The sequence below is a fragment of the Gallinula chloropus genome (genome assembly GCF_964237585.1).
Source record: "Gallinula chloropus genome assembly, chromosome: 1".
Classification (NCBI taxonomy): Eukaryota; Metazoa; Chordata; class Aves; order Gruiformes; family Rallidae; genus Gallinula; species Gallinula chloropus.
This window is the reverse complement of record NC_140085.1, coordinates 73,990,894-74,017,306: the sequence shown is the minus strand read 5'-3', so window position 1 is coordinate 74,017,306 and position 26,413 is coordinate 73,990,894. Positions and strand designations below refer to the sequence as shown.

Genomic DNA, 26,413 nt, shown 5'->3' with positions numbered 1-26,413 from the left:
GCCCGTGCACCTGAGAAGGTGTTTCCCTGGGGTGGCAGGAGCACCAGAACAGCTATAGGCAGAAGGGGAGAGATCAAATGAAGAAGTTTGGAGGAATGAGAGTAAAGGGGGCAGAGAAAGACCCCTGGCACTTTTTTCACTCATTCAGTGTGCAGAGGAGGAGGAAGAGCAGCGTTTCTTGGGAACGGTGGTGAGATTCTGGGCAATGAAGAGACTGTGCTGCTGTGTTTGACACCACCAACACTCAGTGCTGAACCAGGGCTGACTCCTGCTGCAGTGGTCACATACATTCCGGTTTTCAGAGCTAGGGAGACTGGATTTGGTAGGTTTGGGGGATGGTTTGTTTGTAGCTGTATTTGAGAGTCGCACATGGTGGTGTCCAGTCCTCCCTGAGATAACCCAGCTACAGGCAGCAACAGCCCAAGCTTCTCAGTTAAGCCAAGAGCCCAGCTGCATCCATGTGTGTTGCCAGGGCAGGACTGATGCTGCTGATGGTAGTGGCAGTTAATGTTGGGATACAGGTGGCCTCCCATGGAAAAAGGACTGCAGTGTCACTGGAAGCGCCCTGCAGCAGCGCCCAGGTTCGGATGCACACCCTGCCTCTGGTGACTGAAAGCAAAAGATGGTTTCATCTACAGGAAACGCCCACTGCCAATAAAGTGGCTTCTCTGAAACAGTCCTAGAGAGGACTTCAAAGGAGTTGTTAGGATCAGGCTGGAGCGAGATAGCATCGGCCAAAGCTGTGGTGCTGGAATTATGGATAATGAAACAGGCAGGAGGGAATTCAGTAGGTGTGAAAGTGACTGGGCCTGTCAGGCTGGTGGCTGCTTAGTCAGCTGCAGAGATACACACCCAGGAAAAAAGCCTGGGGACAGCGGCCTGCTCCCAGAGCTCGGCTCTGCTGCTGCCATGACCATCTGGAAGGCAGCAGGTAACCATGTGCGTGCTGAAAAGGTCTGGCTGAGCCTGGCGCCTGCAGAGCCTTTGCTGGTGCAAGAAGGGACTTCCCTGAGGCCACCTGTGGAAAGGCTCTTCTCTTGCACAGAATCTGGGCCAGAAGGTCTCACAGGAGGACAACAAGGCTGAAGCTCAAGGCATCTGTGACATTTTTCAGCCAAGGTGTGGTCCATGCATCTCAAAGGCTGGAGGACTAGCTAGGTTTGGTGGATTCTCAGAGCAAATTGCAGGCAGCCACAAACACTGATTGAGATCTTTTTGGTCAACTTCATCAGCTTCTTTGTGGAAAAGGGAATGGAGGAACGTATCATGGCCAGCAAAATGACTAAGCAGCAGTCTTCCCTGTTTGGCATGGACTGGATCTGGAGCCGATGAGCAACTCCAACCTCAGATGGCTGTGCAGGCCTTTCCATGGCAAAGGCAGCCCCGTTGAGGTGGTGGAACACTGCAGCCAGACGAGTGAGCAGATTGGAGAAGCTGGTGGAATGCTGCTGCCTGGTGGGACGGGACTGCCTGGGCTTGTTCATCATGTTCGGTGTGCCAGGGAAGCCCAAGGACATCGGAGGAGTCATGCTAGACAGCGCTGCCAAGGAAGAGCAAAAATGGCACCTGTGGGGAGGAATGCACTACAGCAATTTGTCACCATACTGACAGCTTCCTGCCCACAGAAGAGGTGTTGGAGAAGTGCCTTGGTGCACACAATGGATGGGGCAACATGTACGTAAACTTTCTGTAAAGCACTGGCTGGCAGCAGTGGCTCTCTGCAGCCAGCACCAGAGGCTGCCTGCGGCCTGGCTCTGCCTCGTTCGCTTTTCCCACCACCCCCTTATTCCCCCCTTCCCCTCCACCCTTCTCCCTTCCTTTAGCTCTGGCAGACGCCAGGCTGAGTCAGTCCAGGTTTTTAAAACAACAGGAGGTACCTGCCAGAAAAAACGTGTTTATAGGAGGCTCATCGTTTTTCCAGCACATGTTGTTCGCCAGACGTTAAGTCTTGGCCAGTGGTGGCTTTATCGCCCTGAGGCCTTGGGAGGCCGTGGCAGACTTGACTCACAGCCTTTGTTTACTGTGTGTAATGGGAGGCTGTGGCTGTAATAAGTGTGCTGTGCTGGGCAGATCGGTGTTGAGCGTGAAGGCCAATACAAGGGCTTTAGGAATGCTGGTTTAGAGGCACAAGCTGGTTCACAACTAAGAGGGAGCCCTTCCCTGCCATGGAAACGGGCTCCGTGAGAAACGTACCAGTTACCTGCCCCTTAAAAGTAGATACAGAAGTAGCTCAGTGCCAGGCTAGGAAGAACCTCAGGGCTGTGACTGAAGTGCAGGGACAGGCTTGGTCCCAGATGCAAAGCCCAGTCTTGCTGAGCTGCTGTGTCCATCCAGGCAAAAGGTACTGGCAGGTGTTAAAACGGGGGGAAATCAACCAACAGGGACGAAAACCTGGCGCTGGAGGCTCTGTGGGGAGCTCTGCCGTTCCAGGGCAGCAGACAGACACAGCTCTTGACCGCTTGTGGCAGGGAGTAAAACCCAGGAGGAGGCAAAATTATTTCACTTTGCTTTCAGTAGTTTAGCAGCCAAGTGTGTTTATGGACCGATGTGGTGCATTTCCCTCAGCTTTTAGGGGACAAAGGGAGACTGGGGTGTTGCACAACTGGGTTACTGTCTTTCAGCCACTGTTAACCAGTGAAGATCAGATGGGTTTTCAAACTGGTAAACTCTATTTACAGCTAGAAGAGTTTTGGTTGGTTTTTTTTCTCAGTGCAAAACCCCTCTGCCTGTAGTTTTCTTATAATTTTACTCATTTTATTTACCAGAATAATTTCAAAAGCTTGTTCATGCTTTACCACCTGAGTTACAAGATGGAGCAGCAGTGACAGCTGAGAATAAAGGCTGTTATTTACACAGGCAGAAGGGAGCTGCAGCATTCATGTGTTTGCAGCTTTCCATGGTGTAGGTGCAGAGGCTGGAAGGTGAAGTAAAAAACAAACACCACGGACAACTGGGATTCTTTTTTTTTTTTGGCATCATGAAGGTAGCTGGTATGGGGGTTGTTTGGTTTTTTGGGGTTTGTTTTTCCCAGTTAAAGTAACAGCATAATGAATACTGCATCTGGACTGATTAGTTTATAAAAGACCAGGAAAAAAAAAACCAGCTTTACTTTTGCATTACATTCTCTTAATTGTATAAGTAGTGCATGCCTCAAGTTTTGGTTCTATAGGAATGCCGTGGCTCTAAAAACTGGGCTTTTTCCTTTGATGTTTTGTGTGGCTTTTTCAGCCCTGGGAAAGGGAAAAATCGAAATGTCTTGACTATAGAGAGTTTGAACCATGGAGGTAAGTCACACATTGGGGCAGTTAGCTGTAGATTTGATTTGTGTCTTCCCAAGTGGCTCTGATACCTCAGAGATGTCCCGCAAGCTTGGCCTTTACTCTGGGAGCCAGGGTGCATCACCCAGGCAGCACCTCACTCTTCTCCTGCTGTGTTTTAGCTCAGGAGCCCAGGCCTTCAGCAACAGTGGGAATGGGCCAAAACTCTCTACTACAGCTACGAGCTGTGAAGAGGCACAACAAAGTATTTAACAATGTAAATTTGACCATGTACATTTATTCAGCCAAGCTGGAGGCTCAGCTCAGGTGACTCACAGCCACACCACAAGCTTCTGTACCACCGCACATGCCCATTTCCCAGGCCAGGTGTTGACTTCAGTTTAATCCCATGGTAATTTGTGTAATAAGGTTACTAAAAGCAAAGTGGAAGGCCTGGGCTGTGTCATTTTGGGGTTTGTTTCCTTTGGAACATCATTTGCTAATTCTAGTTTAGCTTGGACAATTATAGTTTACTCCAACGTCGAGTTTGTACTCTCTGTACTGTAGCTGAGCTCGAGAGCTCATGGAATTGGTCTTCTGCAGAGAAAGGGTTTCAGAAGAGGAAACCTGCAGCAGTGCTGCTGCTGGCTGGTTAGTGCAGGCAGGTAGGGCTTCAAGGAGCAGAACACCTCACCCCACCCTTTTTAAAGAAACTTCAATAATAAACATGCTCAGCTTATCACGGGATACAGATACCCACCCGCCCTGCCTGGGGCCCCAGGAGTTTCTGAAGACTCAAGCATGGAAGACCTGGGCCCCCAGGGCTGGTGCTGTGTTACTCCTGAGATCCCACCCCCTCACCCTTCTGCTCCCACTGGAGAAGCAGCAGCCCAAGCTGTACGGTACAGGGACAAGATCTGGAAGAGGCCTTCATCTACACTGTGACCCCTCTCCTGCCCTTCCTCCCTGGGTGAGTCATCACCAGTGCACTCCCTTCTAGTCCCCACCTCCCACGCCACCCTGCACAGACATTTCCCTTCCAGGGCTGCAAGGCCTCTTCTGTCTATGGTTAAGCTCAGCACAGGGTGCTGCTTCACAGCACTCTGCAAGCCTGCAGCAGCAAGGGAGCTGGGTGGCATTGAAGCTAGGCTGGAATTTCTGGCACCCAGCTGCCTGCGTGCCCTCCCAAGGGCTGTTGCCCACAGCCAAACACAGGCCAGAGACACAACAGCCCCGTGGCAGACGCCCTCTGATCCATGCAGTGGGACTGCTGCATGCTGGCTGCTGTGAAGATGTTTAAGAACAAGGTCCTGTCCTGTTCAAAAGGGGAGCAGCCGCCAGGGCTCCATCCCCAGCAGTACTAAGCAAGGGCTATGCTCACCCTCTTAGGCTGTTCAAGCAAGGGAAGTCTCTGACCTCATTTGTGTGGTTTCCCTACTCACACCTGACCTGCATGTGTAAGAAGTTACAGACACAGGGAGAGCCTGGCTGCTGCACCGGCTTTGCCCAGGGAACACTCCACTCCTTCCTGTTCCCTGCAGCAGGATGAAGAGGAGAAAAGCTCAGGAACACTGCGAGGCTCCTTTCTGTAAACGAAGTTATTCGTACCAGAAACTGTTAGAAGACACCATAAAACCCCTGAAGCAACTTCTTTACTTGACACACAGTGCCTTGAGGACAGCAGGCAGAGCCCCCCCAGTCAGACGGGCATCTGGGAAGCCAGGAGAGGCAAGAAGTTGCTTAGGGCAAGCAGTCGCTTCAGCCCACACATCCCCCAGAGCAGAGAGCAGCACCCAGCTCCAGCCCCCGGGCTGTGACAGGGCTGAGGCCTGCACCCCATGAGCAGGCCCACGGCCGGGCCTGCTGCGGCACCACGAGCAGCACCGGCTCGAGGCCCAGCTACAGGCCTGGGATTAAGGAGCAGCCTGGTCCTTACCTCCTTCCTCACAGAGCTGTCGTCGCAGCAGTCCCAGTCCCAGAGGAAGACACTTGCCACACGCAAGCATGCCTTTGCTCTTCCTGGGACGGGATCTGCCTTCACGCAGTGATCAGTGAAGGGGAGCTGGTAAAGGCGAAGCAGCAGCCCTTTCCATCCCGTCTCCTGCTGAGGAAACTCTCCACAAAATGCCTTCCATGCAGGAGGTTCATGTTTCCCCAGCTGCTTTGCAACGGGGAGGTTTGTAGTACTCAGCCTAGTGTGTCAGGAAACTGGAGGAATACTCGTACTGGCTCCAGGGGGGAACAAAAAGAAAGCTAAAAAAAGATGCAAACCCACCTTTTATGACAGGACCATCAAGCAAAGGGGACTGTGACACAGTTTTGTTTCAGTAGATTATATAAAACCCCTCTTTTTATTTAATAAAAGAGCCTCATGTTCACAAGGACGATGTACAAAGTAGAGGTAAAAAGGGGAGAGCAGAGTGAGAGGGAGAAAAACAGAGACAGTTTACTCCTTGACACGGCATCCAGATACAGCAGTTTTTACCAAACTCAAGAGAGAAAAGCTGAACAAATCTAACAAGCTTTTTGTTTTGAACCTTCACTTTATGGAGTGTTTTATGATTATAGTTTGTCTCTTAGGAGGCTGGAGATGATGTGCTCAGTAACACACAGGTGATTCACCTGCAAGATAACTTTATTTCTTACACAGATGTGAAAAAAGCCAGTAATTGAATAAGCAGAGTAAGTAATACAAAATAGTTGATGCGTAACCAGCTAGTTAGTTCTTTTCACAAGAAAACTTCATTAAATACAATGATGAAAAGAATTTATGTGTATCCCACAGTGATATAAACCAGCAGCAAGATAATTTCTCTCATATTTATGCTTTTTGCCTCCTAAAAAAAGAAGGACCGAAACTTACTATTTGAACTTTGGAGCACAGTATTAAAGAACAAGTTTCAGAAGCACACGTCAAAAATTCAAGGTATCGGAGACAGGCATCTAATTAATAAAATTAATTGCAGTATTATCCATTTGAGGTCTTGGTAGTATTTGTTTTCTCCTTTTAATTCATACTGAAAAATGAACCTTTTAAGCACACAGTACCCCTCTGTTGTACAGGCACAAAAGAAAGCATGGCAGACTAGAAACTCAAATACCTACCTGAATTAACAGAGTGGTATTCTACACCAACACTTGCAGCTAAGCAGCTTCCACATTGCTTCATATGTGACTATATGTCCTTTTGGTCACTCTGATTTCACCACTAGGACAAGGATTTTTAGTTTCATAGACTCCTTGCAGGACAACTTTAATCTCAGCAGCAGCTCTGCTGTTGAGAAGCAGAAGGTTCGGCACCTGAAGATGCCTTAAGTTTACTAAGGACTAGGTAAAAGGCTGCTGTAAAAAAAAATACATTTTTAAAAAATCAAAAAATCAGAGCTGTATTAAACAGCATCTGAGAAACAGTTTTAGATCCAGTGAGACATTTCGATTTGCTGTCAGTTTGGTGACTTAAGGCGGTTCCAATGCATCCTTACCAAGGGAAACCCTTTGGAGCTTTGCCTGAGCAAGACACCCAAGCGAGTCCTGCGACTGTACGCACACCGCATCCCAAAACCCACCCCAGCAATAAGCGCCCCATGTTCCAAATCCACCTCTGGGAAACAAGAAAATAAAACTAGATCCAGTTTTCACCCAGTATTTTTTTGTCCCCCCACTGCTCAGGACATACAGAACAACTGCTTCATACACCTACAGCACCGTCCACTACTTAAAGGTAAATGTAAACCCACTGGGGTTATTTTTCTGCATTCCCCCACACACAAGCAAGAAATTCCAGCCATTTTTGGAACAGTGCACAAAGCCACCTGCCTTCCATAAGTTTCTTTCACTGCTCAAGGATGCAAGCTACAAACAGCTGGAGAAGTGTTTGCATTTAAGGGAGGCCATTCCAAAATACAAAGGGAAGAAACACCGTGTTGGCGCCTACCTCTCTGTTCTGATTAACAAGGCAGCTGGAACAGCTTCAGTCAGAAATGGCTAATTGTCACCCTTCAACTGATCAAGGCATCTAGAAGCATCTAGAAGCTTCCGCCGCCACAAAGATTACCTATAGGAGGCAAACACTCCTGGCCCACTTACTGTAAAAAAACTCTGCAAGGGTTAAAATTTGGCATAAGCAAGGTGAATAATCCGGCACATTCTCTGTGTTTTCATACTTCATACCAAACAAAACACGGGGTGTGCACAGTGCTAGGAAGCAGGGTGTTACTGCCCTGTGGTTACACCGCTGAGGAAGGGCGTAAGTGAGTGGCTACCGCCCCGGGCAGCTACACTGCCCTCCCTTGAGACAGAGCACTCTGCACAGCTGAGCAGCAGGCCTCACCACCTTTCCACAGTGCAGCTGCTTCTGTGCAAACATACAGTAGGGTTTTAGTAGAGCTGAGCTGAAGTGTCTTATTTGCCAGAGATTTGGGGGAAAAAAAAAAGATTAAAATGAAGTGTTTTTAATGTCAGTGTAGCTTCCCAGCACTGTGCATCATCCAACTCTGTAACCTCGTCCTGCTCCCCCTTAAATGGGTTTTTTCCTTCCCTTCTACAAACCATCACTGAACTGTCGGTCATCTTTAGAAGGAGAACCTCATGTCCTTGGTGTAGCCCAGTTTGTCCAGGTTGGGAATGCAAGCATACTGGATCATTGGAGGAGGTCCACACATGAGGATGAGAATATCGTTTTGCGGTGGGGGCAGGTGGTCTCTGATCATATCTTGGTTCACAAATCCCTGGCTGTAATCCCAATCTGTTCAAAAAATGAAAGTAGGGGAAGGGGAATGAGTTAAAAAGAGGCAAAGATAGAGCTAAGTCACATTAGAATGATGGGGGGGGGGGGGGTGTTAGCAACATTCTGGACTGGAGCACTTGTACCCTCCACTTGTGTCAGTGTCCTCAACAGAGTCAGGCTGCATGGAGAAACTGCCACCTCTGTTTTAAAGATGCACAACTGATGTATGGAGAAAACAAGGACTGACCACAGAATGACAGAATACACTCAGTTGGAAGGGACCCATAAGGATCATTGAGTCCAGCTCCTAACGTTTAAAGCCCACTAAAAGCCCTAAGGACATCTCAAACAGAGCTGCAAACAGAGCAGGTTGTTCCCCTGCAACCCATGGAAGATGATGGGGAGTGGAGATCCCACCTGCAGCCCATGGAGCAGGTGGAGACACCTGAAGGAGGCTGTGGGAAGCCTGGGCTGGAGCAAGCTCCTGGCAGGACCTGCATCCCATGGAGAGAGGGGCCCACACCAGAGCTGGTTTGCTGGGGGGACTTGTGACCTCATGAGGGACCAGGCTGGAGCAGTCTGGGCCTAAGAGACTGCACCCCAAGGAAGGGACCTACACTGGGGCATTTAAAGAAGCACTGAAGCCCTGTGGGAAGGAGTCATGCTGGAGAAGTTGGTGGAGGACTGTCTCATGTCAGACTGACCCCATGCTGGAGCAGGGCAAGAGCATGAGGAGTCTTTCCCCTCAGGAGAAAGGAGCAGCAGAGACAACATGTGATGAATTGACCACACCCCCCATTCCCTGTCCCCCTGTGCCACTCAGGGAGAGGAGGGAGAGCAACTGAGTGAAGTTGAGCCCAGAAAGAAGGGAGGGTTGGGGGGAGGTGTTTTAAGATTTGGTTTTATTTCTCATTATCCTTTTCTGTTTTGATTGGGTAATGAATTAGATGCATTTTATTCCCTGTTGAGTCTGTTTTGCCTGTGATGGTAATTGCTGAATGACCTCTCCCTGTCCTTATCTCGACCTGTGAGCCTTTCATTATGTCTTCTCTTGCCTGCCCAGCTGAGGAGGGCAGTGATGGAGCAGCTTTGGTGGGCATCTGGCCCCCAGCCAGGGTCAACCCACCACAAATAGAAATGATGTAGCTTTTTCATTATGTCAGTAACCATTTAGTCTTTTCTTCTCCAAGTTTGCAGAGCTGAAGGAGGCACAGTCAGCTAGCTCATCCTGGACCAGCCAACTGTATCACACTAGCTTTAAAACTGTACCCCACCAAGCTGGAACAATGTTTTGGTTGAGAAATACTGTCAAAACAAAGACAGTTCCTTTGCTTAGGATGAAGATCAGTTCCCGTAACAGTGCTGCACAGAGAGAGCTAGGTAGGAGCGTGCACTTGGCCGCATCCCCACGAGACACAGCACAGCTGACACACTCACTGCAGCGGCCTCGATGCGTGCTCTGAACTTGTCATATTTCAGTCTGTGGGGAAGGGGAAAGGAAGGTCACCTTGGATCAGTGTAAATAATGGTGAACAGGCAGGTGTGGTCATGAGAGGAGCACTGCACCACCACCGGCCTGAGGCGAGCTGGGTAGCTCTGGAGACACTGCCCTGTCACATGCAGTGTCCGTGCACGGCAGTGCAAAGAGCGATGCTGCCAGATGTGCTGAGGCACAACTCCTTAAGCAAGGAAGGAGCCCAGAAATATGCACGTGATGTAGCACGTCCCCTGTCAAACACGTGCATTAACGCTTAGAACTCAAGCTGCAGTGGAAGTACTATGTCAGATCTTACCTTCAGGTGGCCTGTCCAGTGTGTACCAAAACTTAAAGCGATTGGGATTCTGAACCTGGATCTCCTCTAGCTCGGAACGTAACAGGATATCCTTCTCCGTCTGCAGGGTAAGGAAAACAATGATTACTCACTGCATTTGAGTGCAGCCCTCAGATGACCAGGGAGCATTAGCTAGCCTTCAGCTCTGCGAGATGGAACAGATTATTCATCTCCATTTTACAGGCTGAAGAGAGCAAACACTAGTTACCTCCATGACTACCCTGAGGCAGAGCTAATAAAAAGGTTCAGAACTTCCACAAACCCTGACCATGCAACCCCTTCTCCCTATAAAAGAAAACCAATCAAAACCTGTATCAAAACACAGAACCTTCACTAGTTTGGGGAATTTGTGGTAGCATGAGAAGAGCAAAGCCCTCTTTTAGCACTATTACAGAAGCAGCTTTCATCAAAACACTCACATCTCCCCACCCCTCCATACTGTGCCGTTCAGTCAGGAAAATGCCATGTTTTTCATCTGTGCTGCTTCAAACTTCACTAGCACTGGAAACTGCTTGGTTTCAAACAGATTGTGAAACAACAAACAACAAAAAGGGTATCAAGTTCTGATGGAAACAACAAAGGCTGCCCAGGGTATCAAGTTCTGCTCCTTCCTGATGCAATTACCAAAGGCCAAAAGAAAGCCTTATTCCCGTAAGAACAGCTGCAATTTGGGAAGGAGGGAAAAGGGTAGAGACTAAAAGTGGCACCACTCTCTCCAGCCTTCATAATTTGGCACTGAGGACACCACTATGTCTATAACGGGGCAGGGGGGGAGGGCATGAAAGAGTGTGCCAGCAACTATTGCTGAGAAGGTGCCTATTTCTGCATGTCAGCTTTGTGTGCTCCTGAAAGGCTGCTGCTGGGCCTGAGCAGCTCAGAACACACTACTCAGAAACACGGTACGAGCCCACGTACGTTGTCACCTGTCATCCCAGACAGCTCTTTCAGGAGGGCCAAAACAAAAGATCAGCAAAACACACACAAAAAAAGGAAATATGAAATATTAGCAAACATCTTGTCTGCAGTGCTTTCCTGACTGCACATTTCTCATCAGGCTGCTTTGTGTGTGTGCAGTTACTGGGTACAAGGGCTCTTTAAAACCAAGGGCTGATGTTTACACAGGCTGTCGCTAGCACGCTAGCAATGGTTCCCAAACTCTCCCTGCAAGAAGCAGTAGGTTTTCTCACTCCTGAAGCAGTTCTAGGCCTGTATTAGTCACTCCAAATTACTCATAGTAAATCCTGGCCCTCCTGTCCCAATACCAGCTGTACTTCATGCCAACGCCTCATGCTCAGCCACACCAGCCAGCGCCAGAAGGCACTGGGAGGGCTCCAGAGGAGCTCCTGCTCTAATACAGCACCCGAACACAGTGTCTGTTGGCACCTGGATCACAGCTTCTGGAGAGAAAAACCTTGGTTTCTAATTCAGGTACAGTACGAAGGAAATGCAGACACACTGAGTAACAGAGGAAAAAGGAATGAGAAAGGAGAGCCTAAAGAAACTTAGACAGGCACAAAGTGAGGTTCACCACAAATAATGTCTCATAATCCCAAAATGAGTTTTTGTTACTATAGAGAGAAGTTTAGAAGCCAAAAGATTAACACCAGAAGAATGTCAGGCAAAGAAAGGCACTGCAGTTCAGCAGCACACCACCATCTGGGTTGCCTGGTCATGCAAGACATCTGTTGCAAGGACTGTGTGGATGAGAGATCTTCCCTTTGACCAGCATGGCACTACGATACACCCCACAGAGCAAAAGAAACGCATGAAGAACTGACAGAGGGAATGGGAATGAAAGGTGACAACCACTTGGAATCACAGCTCCATAGCTGGAGGAACTGCTGGAAGGCAAATGGTAATTGTAGCCTCACCTAAGGTATTCTCAAACAGAAAGAGTCCGCATGGAAACCCTGCTCTGAGGTTGGGGAGAAGGAGGTACCTGCTGAAGGAGGCAGATGTCCACCTCTTTCATGTTTCCTCGAAGAAAATCTGAAATAAAGCCCCGAAAGTCTGCCCAGAGCATAAACAACTTGCACAAAGGAATGGAGCATTTAAAAACGTTTATACATTGGATTAGAAACAGCGCAGTGAGACACAGGAAAGCTTGCCTTAGCTGGGAGTTTCTATAGTAACACTAAAAAAACAGTTAATCATAAGTCTTTTATATGGGGAAGTTCTCAACATTTCAGCTCCCTTCTGCCCTCGAGGTCTGTATTTCTGTTGCTTTCCCAGCAAGAACTTCATTTGCTGAGTAGAGTTCTGTCAGTTACATAAAACTTGATAAACAGGGGGGGAAAAAAAGGACAGAATTACCTGATTAGCAAAGAGCAGCTGGCAAACAGTAGGGTCATTTTTGTCTTTTATGATTGCTCGGATGATCTGCAGCATAGGGGTGATCCCTGAAAGAGAAAGGCAGAACAGCAGTGTGAGAATGTAAAGGAGCAAAGAATGTCCAAGTGAGCACATGAGAGAAAATATGAACAAGCCCATCTCCCAGCTGTGAGAGACCCAGGATGAGTCTATATATATATATATATGTATATACGTACCAGTCCCGCCTGCAATCAGCCCCACGTACTTCACTTTCTTAGTAATTGGTTCAGCTTTCTTTTCGGGCCGAATAGAAAACTCCCCTGAAAAGAGAGAGGATGATGAAAGCACGAAACAGGGGCCAGGATGCCTTCCCACCACACTCAGCTCATTGATTCAGCCCTGTCACACTTCCCCCTCTGTGAAGCAGGAGTGGGAAGCAAACACAAGGTGAAGATGTCACCAATTGAAACAAACCCTGGAAGATGATTAGAGGTTGCAAGACACATGACGATAACACCAGGCTCTGACACGGGTTATTACTGACTCCTGACCATGAGCATCAAACCTCCACAACCTGCATTTCTATTTCCTCCTGTCCCACACCCCCAGTGATTCTCAGAAGCCCAGATTCTGGAAACAGTTCTGCACAAAGGAATTCATCTGCTCAGAGAGTTTGTTTACCCACACAGATTGCTTTAAGGAAAAAACTGAAATATGCAAGGTGTATTTTTTTTTTGTATATTTGTCTCCTATTTTTAAGATGATTTGCCAGTTTCAGCCAAATCTGACAGTTTCAAAGTGCCCAAAGTGTTTTATTTGTTGTATTCACATCTCTCTTGATCTAGGAAAACCCAAACAAAGCATACAAAGCTCTGGAAAACCACACATCTGCATTCTGCTGCTCACAAAACCACCAGATGGTTTTTGTGACACATTTGTGGCTGGGTTATGCCAAAGTGAGGTAACTTATATTGCCATAAAAGCATTTCCTATTCATAAAAGTTCATTTTCACTTGTGAAATTACCACCAGGCAGCACAAATACCAAGTGTTTTTATCGGTGTAAAAGTTATGTCCATATAAGCAGGGAGAGAATCCCCTTTTTTGAGAACAGTATCAAGAAAAAGCACTTCTATAGCCATGTAACTAACAGAGTGGGGATTTACACTAGATACAAGGAAGAAATTTTTTACAGGGAGGGTGGTGAGGCACTGGAACATGTTGCCCAGAGAGGTGGTAGATGCCTCATCATCCCCAGAAACATTCAAGGCCAGGTTGGACACTGCTTCTTGCAGTCTGCTGTAGGTGAAGATGGCCCTGCTCATCGCAGGGGGTTGGACTAGATGGCCATTAAAGGGCCCTTCTAACCCAAACTGTTCTATGATTCTATAAAGACTTGAACCCACCTGGAAAAAAACCTGTGACAAATATACTACTACTTTATAATGGGTTTTTTCTGTATCATTTACTCTGAATAAGTCAGCCTTGCCTTTTCCATTGTAGACAAGTAGCCCACTTGGTCCTCTGAAGTCAATAGTATCCCCTATTTTCAGGCTGTCTAAGTACTGAGACATCTTCCCTCCATCTGGAAACTTCGGATGGACACCTTTAAAGTAGATCTGTTAAAGACAACAATGAAACAATTAATCTCACAGCTCAAAGATGAGCATTTGTCCCTTGAATATTTAGGTTCCCCTCTTCCTCACTGAACACAATCAGTACATAAGGAAATATGCAGATTTGACTGACAATAAAGAGAGAACTGGACACAGACTGGCAATGTCTCCATTGCATTTCTGTAACAAGAAAATATCTGTAAATAATCAATACTATTTAGTAATATTGATTCAATAAATTTCAAGTGGGAGGAAAAAATACACCAAAAAAGAAAAAAGCCACTTCTGAGAAAGATCCCTGACAGTTCAGTTGCAAAATACCCAGACCTTCTTCTTGGGATGCCACCTGGTTGCACCTCAAACCTAGAGTAATAAAAAAAATGGAAAGTAACTAGTTGAATATTCATCAACTGATCCCCAACAGATATCAGTGGATGTAGTTACACTGCTGGAACTGTGCTGTTGTTTTTGTTTTAAATCATGTGGGGGTGGAAGGCTTCAAGCTGAGACAAGCTGGGCTTTTACAAGAACAGCATCATTTGCAAGCATGGAGACACACACTGGGAAGACGTCTTGAGAAACATTTGTATCCCAGTCAGAGATTGACATTTTTCCCTTGTCACATCTTCAGTGTGCAATGCTGTGCTCATGAAGGTAAGTCATAAGCTAAATGCTCACCTGGTTTCACAATAAATAAAGTGTATTTGTTGTGAAGAAGAAAAACAACCCACTTAAGAGTACAATTCTAAAAGGAAACCCAGTGTGGATATTCAGGTTTTAAATTCCTATTCAATTTAAATACATTTGCTTAGTCTAGCTACCCAGAGACAAACCAGAAGTACACTATCACAAGACTCAAAATCACATTCTTGCCAATTACATCAGTCATTCACACTGTCTGGATCAGTAACGATAATGATCACAGCTCTTAATGATCATAATGACCACATTACATTAGCTTCAGAAGCAGCTGGCAGTTCAGGTAAAGTTAATTCCTTATTTCAGATGGATTAAAACCATATGGGAACATCTACAGGTCTCTAGAGATTTTGGAAAACCACAACACACACATGCAGAGAATTGTGCAGCATCCCATGAGACACGCTGACTAAAGAAGCACCAGCAGAACACCACACATGGATTGCAGGTAACTGCAGACTGCTTGTTACTACAGTGGAAGTCTGGAGTGACACACAGCAGAACGGGTATGATACATCAGGCTTCACATAGCACTGCAAGTGTTAAGGTGGGCTCGGAGGTTGCCCAGCTTGGTAGAAAGAGCACAACATTCTCACCTTGACAACAAGATCCACAAAGCCTTTGTCATCATCACTGGAAACTGGAGTGTAAGGTCTGACCACCAGAGCTCCATCGATCCGTGCAGACAGGTAGATATGCTGTCCTGTACGCAGGGAAGAAAAAAGCAGTTTGCTTTCAAAAGATTTTCCTTTCAGTGGATCCACCGAGTTGGCATGGACTGCAAACACAGTCTCAAAGTTCTCCTAACCACCTTGGTTTTGGCACCACTTTTTCTTCTCTCATTTTCCTGACAGCGTTATCACCCTGCCAGAGTTGTTGGTAACCATGCAGAGACTCTACCTAGAAGGGCCGACAGCTCCACTGCAAACTGTATGTGTCAGTCACGTCTGTTCTGATAGCCACAGGCATTCACGTTCACCAAATGCACAGGAGATCTTGCCAAGATGTGATATGTCTCTCCCAAACAGACAAGGGAAAAGGACAAGTGAGGGGAAAAGGACAAGTGAGGGGAAAAGGACAAGTGAGGGGAAAACTATCAAGTGCTGTTCACACTTCTTGATTACCATGGTAGCTAGAAACTGTCACACCTCATTTATAACTGTCCTTACTTTGACCGCAGATCACTCATGCCTACCAGGAGGTCTTCTAGCTGCCATTGATAAAGCAACTTTCTAAGCCAGCTCTTCCTCCAGCTTAACATTTAATTGTTGTGATCATGTTTCAGTATCACACATTTGCTGAACTTTCCACAATAGTTCAGTTCTCAATGTCTACCTTTTTGGTAGAGGAAAAAAAAACAAAACAAAACCCCTAAAATGTACTCCTTTGAAAGGTTTTCTTATGAAATTGCAACAGCCTGATGAAACACAAGTGAAGAATACCTAGGAGTTATTTGGATTTCATTTTATCACCACTAGGTCAACAGAACCTACCATCTCTAAAGACAAATGCAGCTTTCCAAAGACAGCACAGCTTCTCTGGCTGTTGGGCAAACACAAGGAGGCAATTTTACCCAGAGCTGGTTTGCCCAGAGGGAGGCCCAGTGATGCAAACCAGTGGATGAATGAAGATGTGCTATCGTAACTGACTTGGAAGCTGTACACAGATGCAACGGTGACTCAAATAACCCTCTCAGCACAGCCTATCCACATCTGGTAGCATGTGGGTTTCCTGCCAGGGAAGACCTGAAGCAGCAGCAGCCTCCCGTTCCTCCTCCAGGCAAAGGGTGGCCTCACCACCCCTTCCTCCAGGAAGGGTGACCACTGCAGACTGTGAACACAGACAGATGGGACCACTGTTGGGGCACGTCTCCCAGGAATCGGTACAAATCCAAAAAAGGTGCTCCTCCCAAAGGGAAAACATGCCTTATGCTCCCACTTGTTAAGCTTTACCCCACCCTGATGGGACAGCAGCTGCTGGCAGCCTCTACTCGGGGCCACACATAACCCCACTCTCCCTCAGTGTGAATGAATCACATTTTTTCCTGTAACACCGTGACTGGTGGTAACAGTGAAACACTGGGGCTGGACTGACTGCATGCCAGGATCTGTCCCACAGCTGCCAAGCCTGCTGATCCCAGTTGCTTTTACCCCCCTCACCAGCTTTCAGCTCTCTTACCTTCCCCAAGTCTCACCCGGTAAACAACTCCCTCAGTTAACCACAGATTAGCCCATGCAGAGCACCTTCTGGAGCACGACTACACTGCTCCTAGGACGTTGCAGGGCCAGGCATGCACCTTCTCACACTGTGCTGAAGCAACTTGCTGATTTGCCCTGATCTTACTAAAACACTGGAGGAAGCTGTGGCATCCAGAGGGCATCCAGGTGGCCTCCTTTCTGTTAGCAATTAGGACAAGAAAAACTACAGGGGTGAGACAGCTCTCTCCTCTGTGTTCATTATGGGCAAGGGAGGGACACTAGCTTTGTCCTCATGGCTGAAACTGGATCATGAGAATAATGTATCCCATACAAGAGGGAACCAAATCACAATGGTCTGTAACGCTGGAAAGGTGCTGAGGAGTACCACAAAGCACCTCTGATCCACACATCGCTGCAAGCAGCTGTTAAAGCAGAAGTCCCTATAAAACACAAGTCACAATTAAATGTGCTTTATATAAGCAGTAGGAAACAATAGCACTAAGCTACTACAAGAAGGCAGCATGCCACATGGCAGGGCCTAAGGAAACATCTACCCCATGGCTGAATAAGAAGTTCCAGGAGACAGACTGCGAATTCAGAAGTGAGGAGATCATCTGGCAAAACACGTGTCAGAGACGTAGCTGTGAGCGCTGCCTCAGGGGATAGAAAGGGACCACAGAGACCAAGCACCATGTGAGTAACACACAGTGGAGAATCAAGACTGGAAAAATACAAGTCAAGACCAATGAGTGCTTCTACTGTCTTTGCAGGAACAAGCTGCATGCATTCTCACTCTCTAAGTACACAAGATTTCAGACCCTGCAGATGACTCACCGCAGGAGGATAATCTTGCAAAGCTCTAAACCCCGACTCAAGCCATGTGGACAGTATTTGAAATTGAACAGTTTAAAAAGTAAAGAAAAAAGATCCCAAACAAATCTCTTGCAGTATAATTAACAATGGGTGGGTTTTCAGTAAGGAAAGACAGAACGTACCTATGGGGAGACCCAGCACATGATCTATGGAAGGGAGAGCAAACCGAAATCTTCTTGTATCATGGCTAACTTCCTGAAAGAAGAAAATGAAAAGGACAGTTAGCTGTGTTGTTGGGATTTAAGGCTTGTGATTTCACTTGTAAAATCAATACACTGGCCTGGCTTCCTGCAGGATTAAATCTCTGGGGGAGAGTAGCATCATAACTATTTTGTGTGTCATGCAAGTATCAACTCCCAAACATGGTAATCTTGCAGATGGCAACTTTTCACTCAAACTCCCTGAAAACTTAACTTTATCTAAAACTGCTTTAGAAGTAAAACAGAAGTAAAAATAGAAATAAAAACAGACAATCACAGAATCACAAGTTTGGAAAAGACCTTTAAGATCATCAAGTCCAACCGTTCCCATCCTATGCTAAACCATATCCCTAAGTACCTCATCTATCCGTCTTTTAAACACATCCAGGGATGGTGACTCAACCCCCTCCCTGGGCAGCCTGTTCCAGGCCCTGACAACTCTTTCAGTGAAGAATTTTTTCCTAACATCTAACCTGACCCTGCCCTGGCACAGCTTTGTGCCATTTCCCCTTGTCCTGTCACCTGGCTGAAGAGACCAATGCAAATACTGTTTTGAGATATTTTTAAAAGTGATTAGCAAAACTTACTACAATACTCATATGCAGATTAAGACTAAATGATAAACTCTCTAAAAAGTATGACCATTTACACTGCCTTCAGTGGGAAGGCCATAAGACAAAAATCAATCAGTTCTTCAAGTCTCATTTAAAGTTTAAATATGCAGGAGATCAAGGCCAAAAATTTTGATTCCTATGTCTCAATATCAGATTAATTAAATGTAGATGATTTCAGAAGACAGTAGCGGATATCAAGATGGTTAGGAAGTGGCAACCCAGTACCCTTTGCTATTCTAAGAACCTTAAAAGTAATTTCCCCATAAAATAATTAATTAATTCTTAATTAGAACAGGAAAGAGAGAAGAACTTTATTATTTAGAGAAGAACTTCCTTATAAAATTATGACAATTTATGCAGTCCAGTTTGGATAACTATTCTAATCTTTGACTAAGAAAAACACATCTTGAATAAATTTTGTTAATGAGCAAATAAAACATTATTTCTTCTACCAAAGTTTTGTCTCTTAAAAATCAGGTCATATTCATGGGTCTGAAAAACACGGGGGGTGGGAGGGGTGGGGGGTGGGGAAAGACAAAACCCCCCAGCATACAGCCTATGGGACATCATTTGTCATTGCCCTAAGTGCCTGGAAGCCCTTGGCCTCCAAGGGAAACCAGCACGCATTTGCAGGTGCTGAGGAGCTTTCCACAGTCACAACTCCAAATGCAAAGCTGGAGAACAACTTTAACAGGCTGGTGGTTTGCTGAAGCCACTGAAAGGCAACAAATTAATTATTCTTACACTAAAAAAAAAAAAAACAAACCAATCCCCAAACTCTGAGGTTGCTGGCTTCTTGAAATGAGCAGTTTTTCCCAATGCTGAGCACTAGGAGGCAGCTTGTCACCCCTCCTTCTCTGTTCAACAGACAGGAGGTCTGGCATACTCAACCTGAGAAGAGTGGGCAGATGTTAAGGTTTCTGCTGGTGGGGACAAGGCAGAGAGTGGGTAGAGGAAGAAAGGCTTCTCCTTGCAACTGCTCAACAAAATGGTACATTTGATTTCCAGCTTTTACACACAAAATCCCCAAGCTGTGGTAGAAGATTTTTTTTTCCTAGGGAACCTGCTTTGGCAGGGGGGGTTTGACTCAATCTCTTGAGGTCCCTTCCAACCCCTATGATTCTGTGAAAGATACCTGCGTGTTGAACTAGGCAATCTCCAGAGCACTGCTTTCCACACTTCAGACTGCAGTCACCTGAAAACTGTTTCTACAGAACGGTGGGATCCTTCACTGGAAACCTCCCATACATGTATTGCTGTGTGACAGGCCAGTACATGTGACTCAGTTTTCCACTGCAGTCACCAGTCCATTTTCTTTACCTGTGAAATCAGTTTAAGCAGTTCCTGCCCCTTCCTTTCCTGGTCAAGCTTCTTGTTCCCTTGCTTGGGTCACAGTAAACTAAGAGAAGTTTCTGCCAGGCCATACCATCAACTGTATCATCAAAATACATCAGGTTAAAAATTACAACCCCCAGCTACTCCCAAAACAGGGAGTTCATCTGTTTATTTTTCGTTTCAAAAACCAATTTAGTTCTCTGCTGAAGGTACCAACAGCTTCAGTCACAAAAATAAGTACCAACATGGGAACAGCTGAAACTTTAGAAACAGGAGGGTCTTCAGCTAGGCTGGGCAAGCAAAAAGAGCGACACTACAAGGTAAAACCAGCTTACTGAAATTCGTCTTGCAATGGAAGGTATGCTCTAGCCAGCCACACAGATGTCTTGAGTAGGCTCTACAGCCCCACTGAGAGCCACAGTTCTCTTCCCAAGCTAAAATGGGTTTGTGTAATGACAGGTGGTTTTAGATTAAAGTTCTCATCTGCTCCAAATTTAATAGGTTGTGAAATACAAATTGAAGCATGTCAGAAAGACTTTGACTAATTCCACCTTTCCCGGACAGCTGGATACATTTAGAAACCCAGTACCAAAGATCAGAATGTTGGCACCAGATTTTTGGCAGGATGTTAGAAGTTACGAGCTTCTGATTGTACCAAAGTTGTTATTTTTTGAAATTCACTTTTTGTTTCCAGGATACATTTCCCATTTAGGCAAAGATTTATAAGCATTCATCAGTCAAATATTCTCAGCTGATCAAGGTACCACATGCAGCAGCATTTGACCTGGTTACATAAGAGCTGCTCCTCCCTCTCAAGATTAAAAAAGCAGCATACAAAAATTAAGAGTGAGGAAAAAAAACAGTATGTAGCACACAAATCATGTGAACTGTAAATTCTCTTCTGTTACAAACTGCTACAGCAGAAACCTGCAAGTAGCTCGATAAAGTATGGAGTATATATTAGCAGGGAGTATATAATAATTGCATTGTTGCAGTACACATGGGAAATAAATGCATAATGCTGCCCAGCCCAAGCCACAGGGAAGCTTTCAGTTCCCACGTAACCAGGATTTGGAATGACAGTAATTGTTTCTTTTGACAGAACAAATGAAACCCAAGCTATTGGTGGACTCTCTATACCTCAAACAAATCTCTGTTCCAGAATCCAGTCCAAAGTCAAAAGCCTTTTCATCAAAACCCTTCTGATAACTTTCTGACTAGCTCATTAACTTAAAAAGTCAACACAAATTATCTTCAGGTGTTACTTCACACCCAAAAAGCCAAGATTTCTATCTCATGCTTTTGATAGTGAGTTGGGAAATCTGGAAAATTTCCAAGGGAAATTTGGACTTTTCACCTTTCATGGCTTTGGTTGCCTTCCCACAAGTTGAGTTTCCAATTTTTGACAGCAAGATTCAACCCCAAAAGGGTCATCACTTTCCTCTGAAAATCCGGTTGAGCAGCCTGGGAGGTACAAAACAGCTTCTTCTACTTTTAACAGAGAGAAAGAGATGCTGAGACAGCTGAGGTGCTGCCAGACCTACATCACTTAAACACCTGTCTTCCTGTAACACAGCAGAGTATATAAATCCAGTAAGAGGTATTGGCATCAACGTAGTTCTGACAACTACGACGCTGAATGCTACTGACCATGACAAAACTGCCTGCACTGCCTGACAGCATGACTTCTGTCTCGTAGCTCATCTAGTAGTGCAGAGTTTAGGAATCTTCTTCTGATGTACTCCATGACATGAGACACATGTGACAGAAACTAAGAGTTGGGCAGTTCCCAATGCAGCATTTTCCACTCTAACTTGCTTGGAAATAAGCTGCTTGCAGAACATTTACAAAGAAATCCTCTCCTTAAAATACAACTATTTGCCCTGCTGCAACATTACCCAAGATTTAAGAAGCTACAAGCGTTTCACAGTACCCACGGAGACATCGTGCCCAGTACTGTCCATACACTTACCTCCTTGTCAACCAGCCTCAATGCATACTTCACTTCAGGATCCTTCAGAGTAATGGCAGGACGGGGGTTCTTGAAAAGCCTCAGGATGGTGCTGTAGATGAGCCATACTGGGTACGTCACGACCCGGGTCAGCTGCAGCAACACAGGAAGAGCGTTAGGCACGTAGGCGTTAACACAAGCAAGTCATTTGGTGAGGAGAAACATGGTAGCATGACACAGCAATTTCTATTAAAAGCCCACCATCCAACGTAACACACGTTTGCTTTATCAATACCTGGTGTTACTCCTACGTGCAGGCACTTGGCACATCGACAGAGGGTTGCCAAACCCGGCAGCTCGACAGAACCGAGGATACCACAGCCCCATGTCCCCACATCCAACCGCTACCGAGGCTGCACACGTACGTCCAGCAGGCACACACAGACAATGTGTACCCAAATACACGTGGCTGGCCTCACTGATCAACACAGATGGATGCTCAGACAAACAGCTCTGATGGCCTCATCCTGTTCCCCTCCCTGACTGGTGAGTAGCAATGTCCTTAGTGGGAAATATATAGACACATGTGTGTAAGGTGGATCCACCAGTAGCTGGCTTAGTCTTTGCAGCAGCTGTCCCCAGACTCCAGTCTTCCCAGCTGCTGACATCATCACATACGAACTGTTGCACAGTTCCCTTCACACACCACGATATGCATTGCTGACCCCCAAATAATTGGGGGTTTCACACTCAACCTGAGACCCCACTCTCTCTATGGCAGCTGGCATGGGTGCCTGGCCCCTCCAGCAACCAGCAGACACACACATGCCTGGCCTCCAGGCCACCTTGCTTACTTGCTGGCTAGTCTATCTTGCTCTTTGCTAGCCATCATGCACTCATGCTGGGCACTGGCACCAGACAGAAACACAGGCCCGCTGACTTGGGGTCTGGCTCCAGGCACCAGTGCCTACAGCTGCACACACGCATGCAGGGCAGCATCCCTTCCCCAGGAAAGCAGCTATGGAGTTCAGCAAGCACACATGACAGACCGTGCTGACTGGCTGCAGGAGGCAGCCAGACAAGAGTACAGAGCAGGCCTATTTACACAGGGTCAGCCCTCTTTATCCCTTTAGCCTTTTATTTTCCCCACATTTGTTCCTCCCCAAATGGCCTTAATCCCTGCCTTTGGTTCCTTCTCTTAAGGTCCCACAGTCCTCCACTGACATGTGCAGACAGGCATCAACCAGTCCCCGTGGAGCAATGGTTTGCCCAGACAGCTCTGGGAAGGGTCAGGGCTCATTTTTCTGAGTGGGTTACTGGGGGTCCCCTGTGTGCCACTCTCTGTGCTCCTTTGCGTGCGTGTGGAGATAAGCCTTCATGAGTGGGCTGTCCTACTCTGATGGGCCTCGGAATAGCAGAGTCAGGGTATCACCCAAGTTCCCACCCACCATTAAGAATCTGCACCCCTCAGGTCACACGTGTGCAGACAGGGTCATCAACCAGATCACCTAGCACACACTGCTGCTCTGGGCCTTTTATCACAGCACTTGGAAGCAGAGACATAATCATGCAGCCTACTACAAGGGTGAGCTCCAGCCCCACAAGGCGGGAGCTGGTCATGGCCCCACACTGCTCTCTCCATCCTTGACACCACACGCAGGCTGCCTCGGCAGGAGAGACTGAGTGGCCCCAATAGCCCAGGAAAGCACAGAAGAGACCGCGCTGCCACAGCTACAGCTGTGCAGACGAAGTGGAAGGAAGACATCACCTCCCCAGCCCAGTGCCATACACCTTGAGTACTTTGTGTGTCCACAGGATCGAGAATGGCTCACCCACAGGCTGGACCATACTCAGCTAGAGGTCCATGCCTTCATTTCTAGTGCCTGTTAGCAGCTTGTGAGGTTAGATAAGCACTGCAACAGCCTACAAAATCACATGTGTAGGTAGGCTTGGTCCTAACTGAAAATAAACTGAACAAGTACTTATAAAAATCCTCTCCAACTCTTTGTTATTCTATGCTTTAACAAAAGAGAAGGAGAGGGGGGGGAAGAGCATTGAGGGGGGAGGGTGGGGAAAGTAGAAGCACTTAAGATACTCATTTTTGGAAGTGCTCAAAGTGCATTAAAGGCAAAGTCCTGCCTGGTTAGCTTTCACTTTCATTTTATTTTAAAGGGACCTGGCCAGTACTTCAGAAACACATTTCTGTTGAGTATGACAGTTCTCAGGAAACTACAAAAACCCCTCTTACCTTATTATTACTAAAACTGTGACAAGTATAAATGTTAAAAAAGAAGACAGCATAAAAATCTCTGTTTTTAAAATGCCGCTGTACAGGTTTAAAATCCATCAACATCAGGTACAGCTTGAAGGCCCACCATGCCATACACACACACTGCATTTCTCACTTTTATTTGAAAATACTGAAATGGCTCCACACAGGTTGTTTCTGAATAAGCTGAAGTTTACAGGAATGTTATTCCTTAATTCCTGCAGATACACATGAGTGCTGCAGCTCCAGGAAGAACTTCTGTTACTGAGTCACAAAAAAGGGAAGGGGGAAGTTGTTTCAGGAAGTGACAGAGCAGCAAGCAAACTTTCTAATGATAACTCCAACAGGTGAATGAGAACTGGTGGTGATAGCAAGCTGAACCTGCAGCAGATGCTGTTTCAAGCAAGACATTAATTTGCCAAAGTAAGCTACATCTAAAATGGACCAAAAAAGGCACAGCTGTGGTCTAGCAAAAAATGCAATTGAAAATGGGAATTCAAGGCTCAACTCCCAACACCAATGTATATGCCAGTAACAGATGATCAGGAATGCAGGAGAAGTGCAGAGCTCAAAACATCATCTCTGCAAGTCAGCTTCTCCAGCTGTGTGCAGAGATAAATGTCTTCCCATCTTTACAGATAGTTTTTGGGTCATTAGATGCCAAGCAAAAACTACCACAGCCGTTCAACAAATGAGATTAACACACTCTTTCCCCAAATGTGCATAATCACCACTTCTTGAAGCACCAGATCGGAGTCTGCTGGAACAGAACAAACTTTAATTATGACAAATGCTTTTAACACAGCATTTAGCCTGTGGAAGGCAATTTGTTATTCGTGGTCAATTAACACAAAAGCCTCATGGGATTTAGGCTGGAAAGAGAGCACACCCACTAATTCAGATAGCTATTTAGCTCTTTAGTCAGAAGGTATCAACTAACTGGTGGGCAGAAAGAATTGAAAGCTGAATGACTACAAACAGTTGTCCTTGCTTAGCAGTACATTCTCAGGGTTAAAAGTGATTTATATACTCTTACCACTGGACACATCGAGATATTAATGTAGATAACTGCAGCACAACCATGGAAGCCGCATCAGATCTACATCAACAGAGGGAGTGACTGGCTGACCATAGAAGCCAGGAATCGCTACATGAAGTCCTGGTGACTCAGAGTTTCCAGTCACACAAATCTTTGCTAACAGAGATCAAAAAATAAGTAACTGAGCAAGAATTTTTATTAATGGAAACAGACCTCTGTGGGATTAAAACAAAAGGCCCAAGGGAGAAGCCATGGCATGGAGATCGCCATCCCCTTCCACTAGGGCGTGGTGAGCAAAACAGAGCTTAACATGAAAACTGCAGCAGGACAGTCCATCAGCCAAACCACGGCACAACCACACACAAAACAAATTCTTCTTTAGCAAGAAAACCCTTGTACCTGCAGCCCCCCTCTCACACTTCCTCATTCCAACCTCAAAGTGATCTTAGTTAAAGATTCTTCTCATCCGTTTTTGAAGATAAGAGGATTGAGAGACAGCCATTTATTTACTTCTGCAGCTTCAGCATCTGCCTCATCCTCTTCTCTTTAAGTAACCTAATAAGCAGCTGTACCCAAACTAGCATGTGTTGCATCCACCTCTGCGCTGCTCCTCTGACATACCCTGAGCCAGAAATACTTGAGTAGGTGCATCAGAGGAAAGAAATGGCATGTTAGGCAGCTGCAGAAAGAAGGCAACGATGCACGCTGCAGATAACAGCTCTGCAAACCCACTGCTCAGCAGCCATGATCCCAAAAGAGCTCTCCACTGCAACAGCGGCTGCCAAGCTGGTGGCTTTAAAGCTGTCAGCACGGACACTGAAAAACAATCCAGGGAACTGAGAGAATAAAAGCGCACACACCCCAGCAGCTAACACAGGCACCATTATCCCACGCACAAGAACCACGGGCGCCCGCGCTGCCGCTCACGCCCCGGCCGGGACCAGCCACGAGAAAGACCCTGAGCCACCGCATCGCTGAGGGAGCGCGCACAGCCCCACACAGGCACCCCGCCTTCCCGCCCGGGCGGCGGGCATAGGGCAGGGGAGGCAGCGGGGCCCTCGGGCACCCCGCGGCACCGCCCAACGGCCCCCGCTCTGCTCAGGCATCCGCGGGGCCCGCCCCGAGGCCTTTGAGACGGGCGAGGCGGCCCTGCCCGAGGCGCAGCGGGCCGCCGCGGCTCGCCCGTCACCCGCGGCCAGGCCTCGGGGCCTCCGCTCGCTGAGGGCCTCGGCGGGAGGGGCGGGCGGGCGGGAGTGTGGGGGGAAGTAAGTGAAGGCGCAACGCAACGCAACGGAAGCCGACACACCGACCACCCAACCGCTGCCGGGAGGCGCGATGCTTGTTTCCCGCCTCTATCCCCCCTCGCCCGCCCCGGGGCCCGGCCGCCACCCGGGGGCCCGGCCGCCACCCGGGGGCCGGCCGCACTCACCGTACTGAGCTGCACCCCCATCGCGTCCCCCTGTCAGCAGCGAGCGGGCCGGCCGAGCGACCA

The 26,413-nt window shown here is 47.0% G+C and overlaps 2 protein-coding genes across 2 annotated transcripts; one reads left to right on the top strand and one right to left on the bottom strand.

Annotated features, from left to right (window-relative positions):
• Positions 1-909: 909 nt before the first annotated feature.
• Positions 910-1,693, top strand: REP15 (RAB15 effector protein; the record flags this gene model as incomplete). Its single annotated transcript, XM_084268879.1, is given in 9 exon segments — positions 910-939; positions 1,046-1,108; positions 1,110-1,151; positions 1,155-1,201; positions 1,203-1,326; positions 1,328-1,358; positions 1,361-1,567; positions 1,570-1,599; positions 1,602-1,693. Coding segments are annotated over 9 exon segments (666 nt in total).
• A 3,892-nt stretch (positions 1,694-5,585) lies between these two features.
• CYB5R3 (cytochrome b5 reductase 3) lies at positions 5,586-26,413 on the bottom strand. Its single transcript, XM_084279665.1, has 9 exons — positions 26,351-26,413; positions 21,635-21,766; positions 17,636-17,708; positions 15,039-15,145; positions 13,617-13,746; positions 12,365-12,448; positions 12,129-12,214; positions 9,777-9,876; positions 5,586-8,001 (listed from the first exon to the last, which is right to left on the bottom strand). Exons 1-9 carry the CDS (start codon positions 26,369-26,371, stop codon positions 7,829-7,831), a joined length of 906 nt encoding a protein of 301 aa, XP_084135791.1. The 5' UTR covers positions 26,372-26,413; the 3' UTR covers positions 5,586-7,828.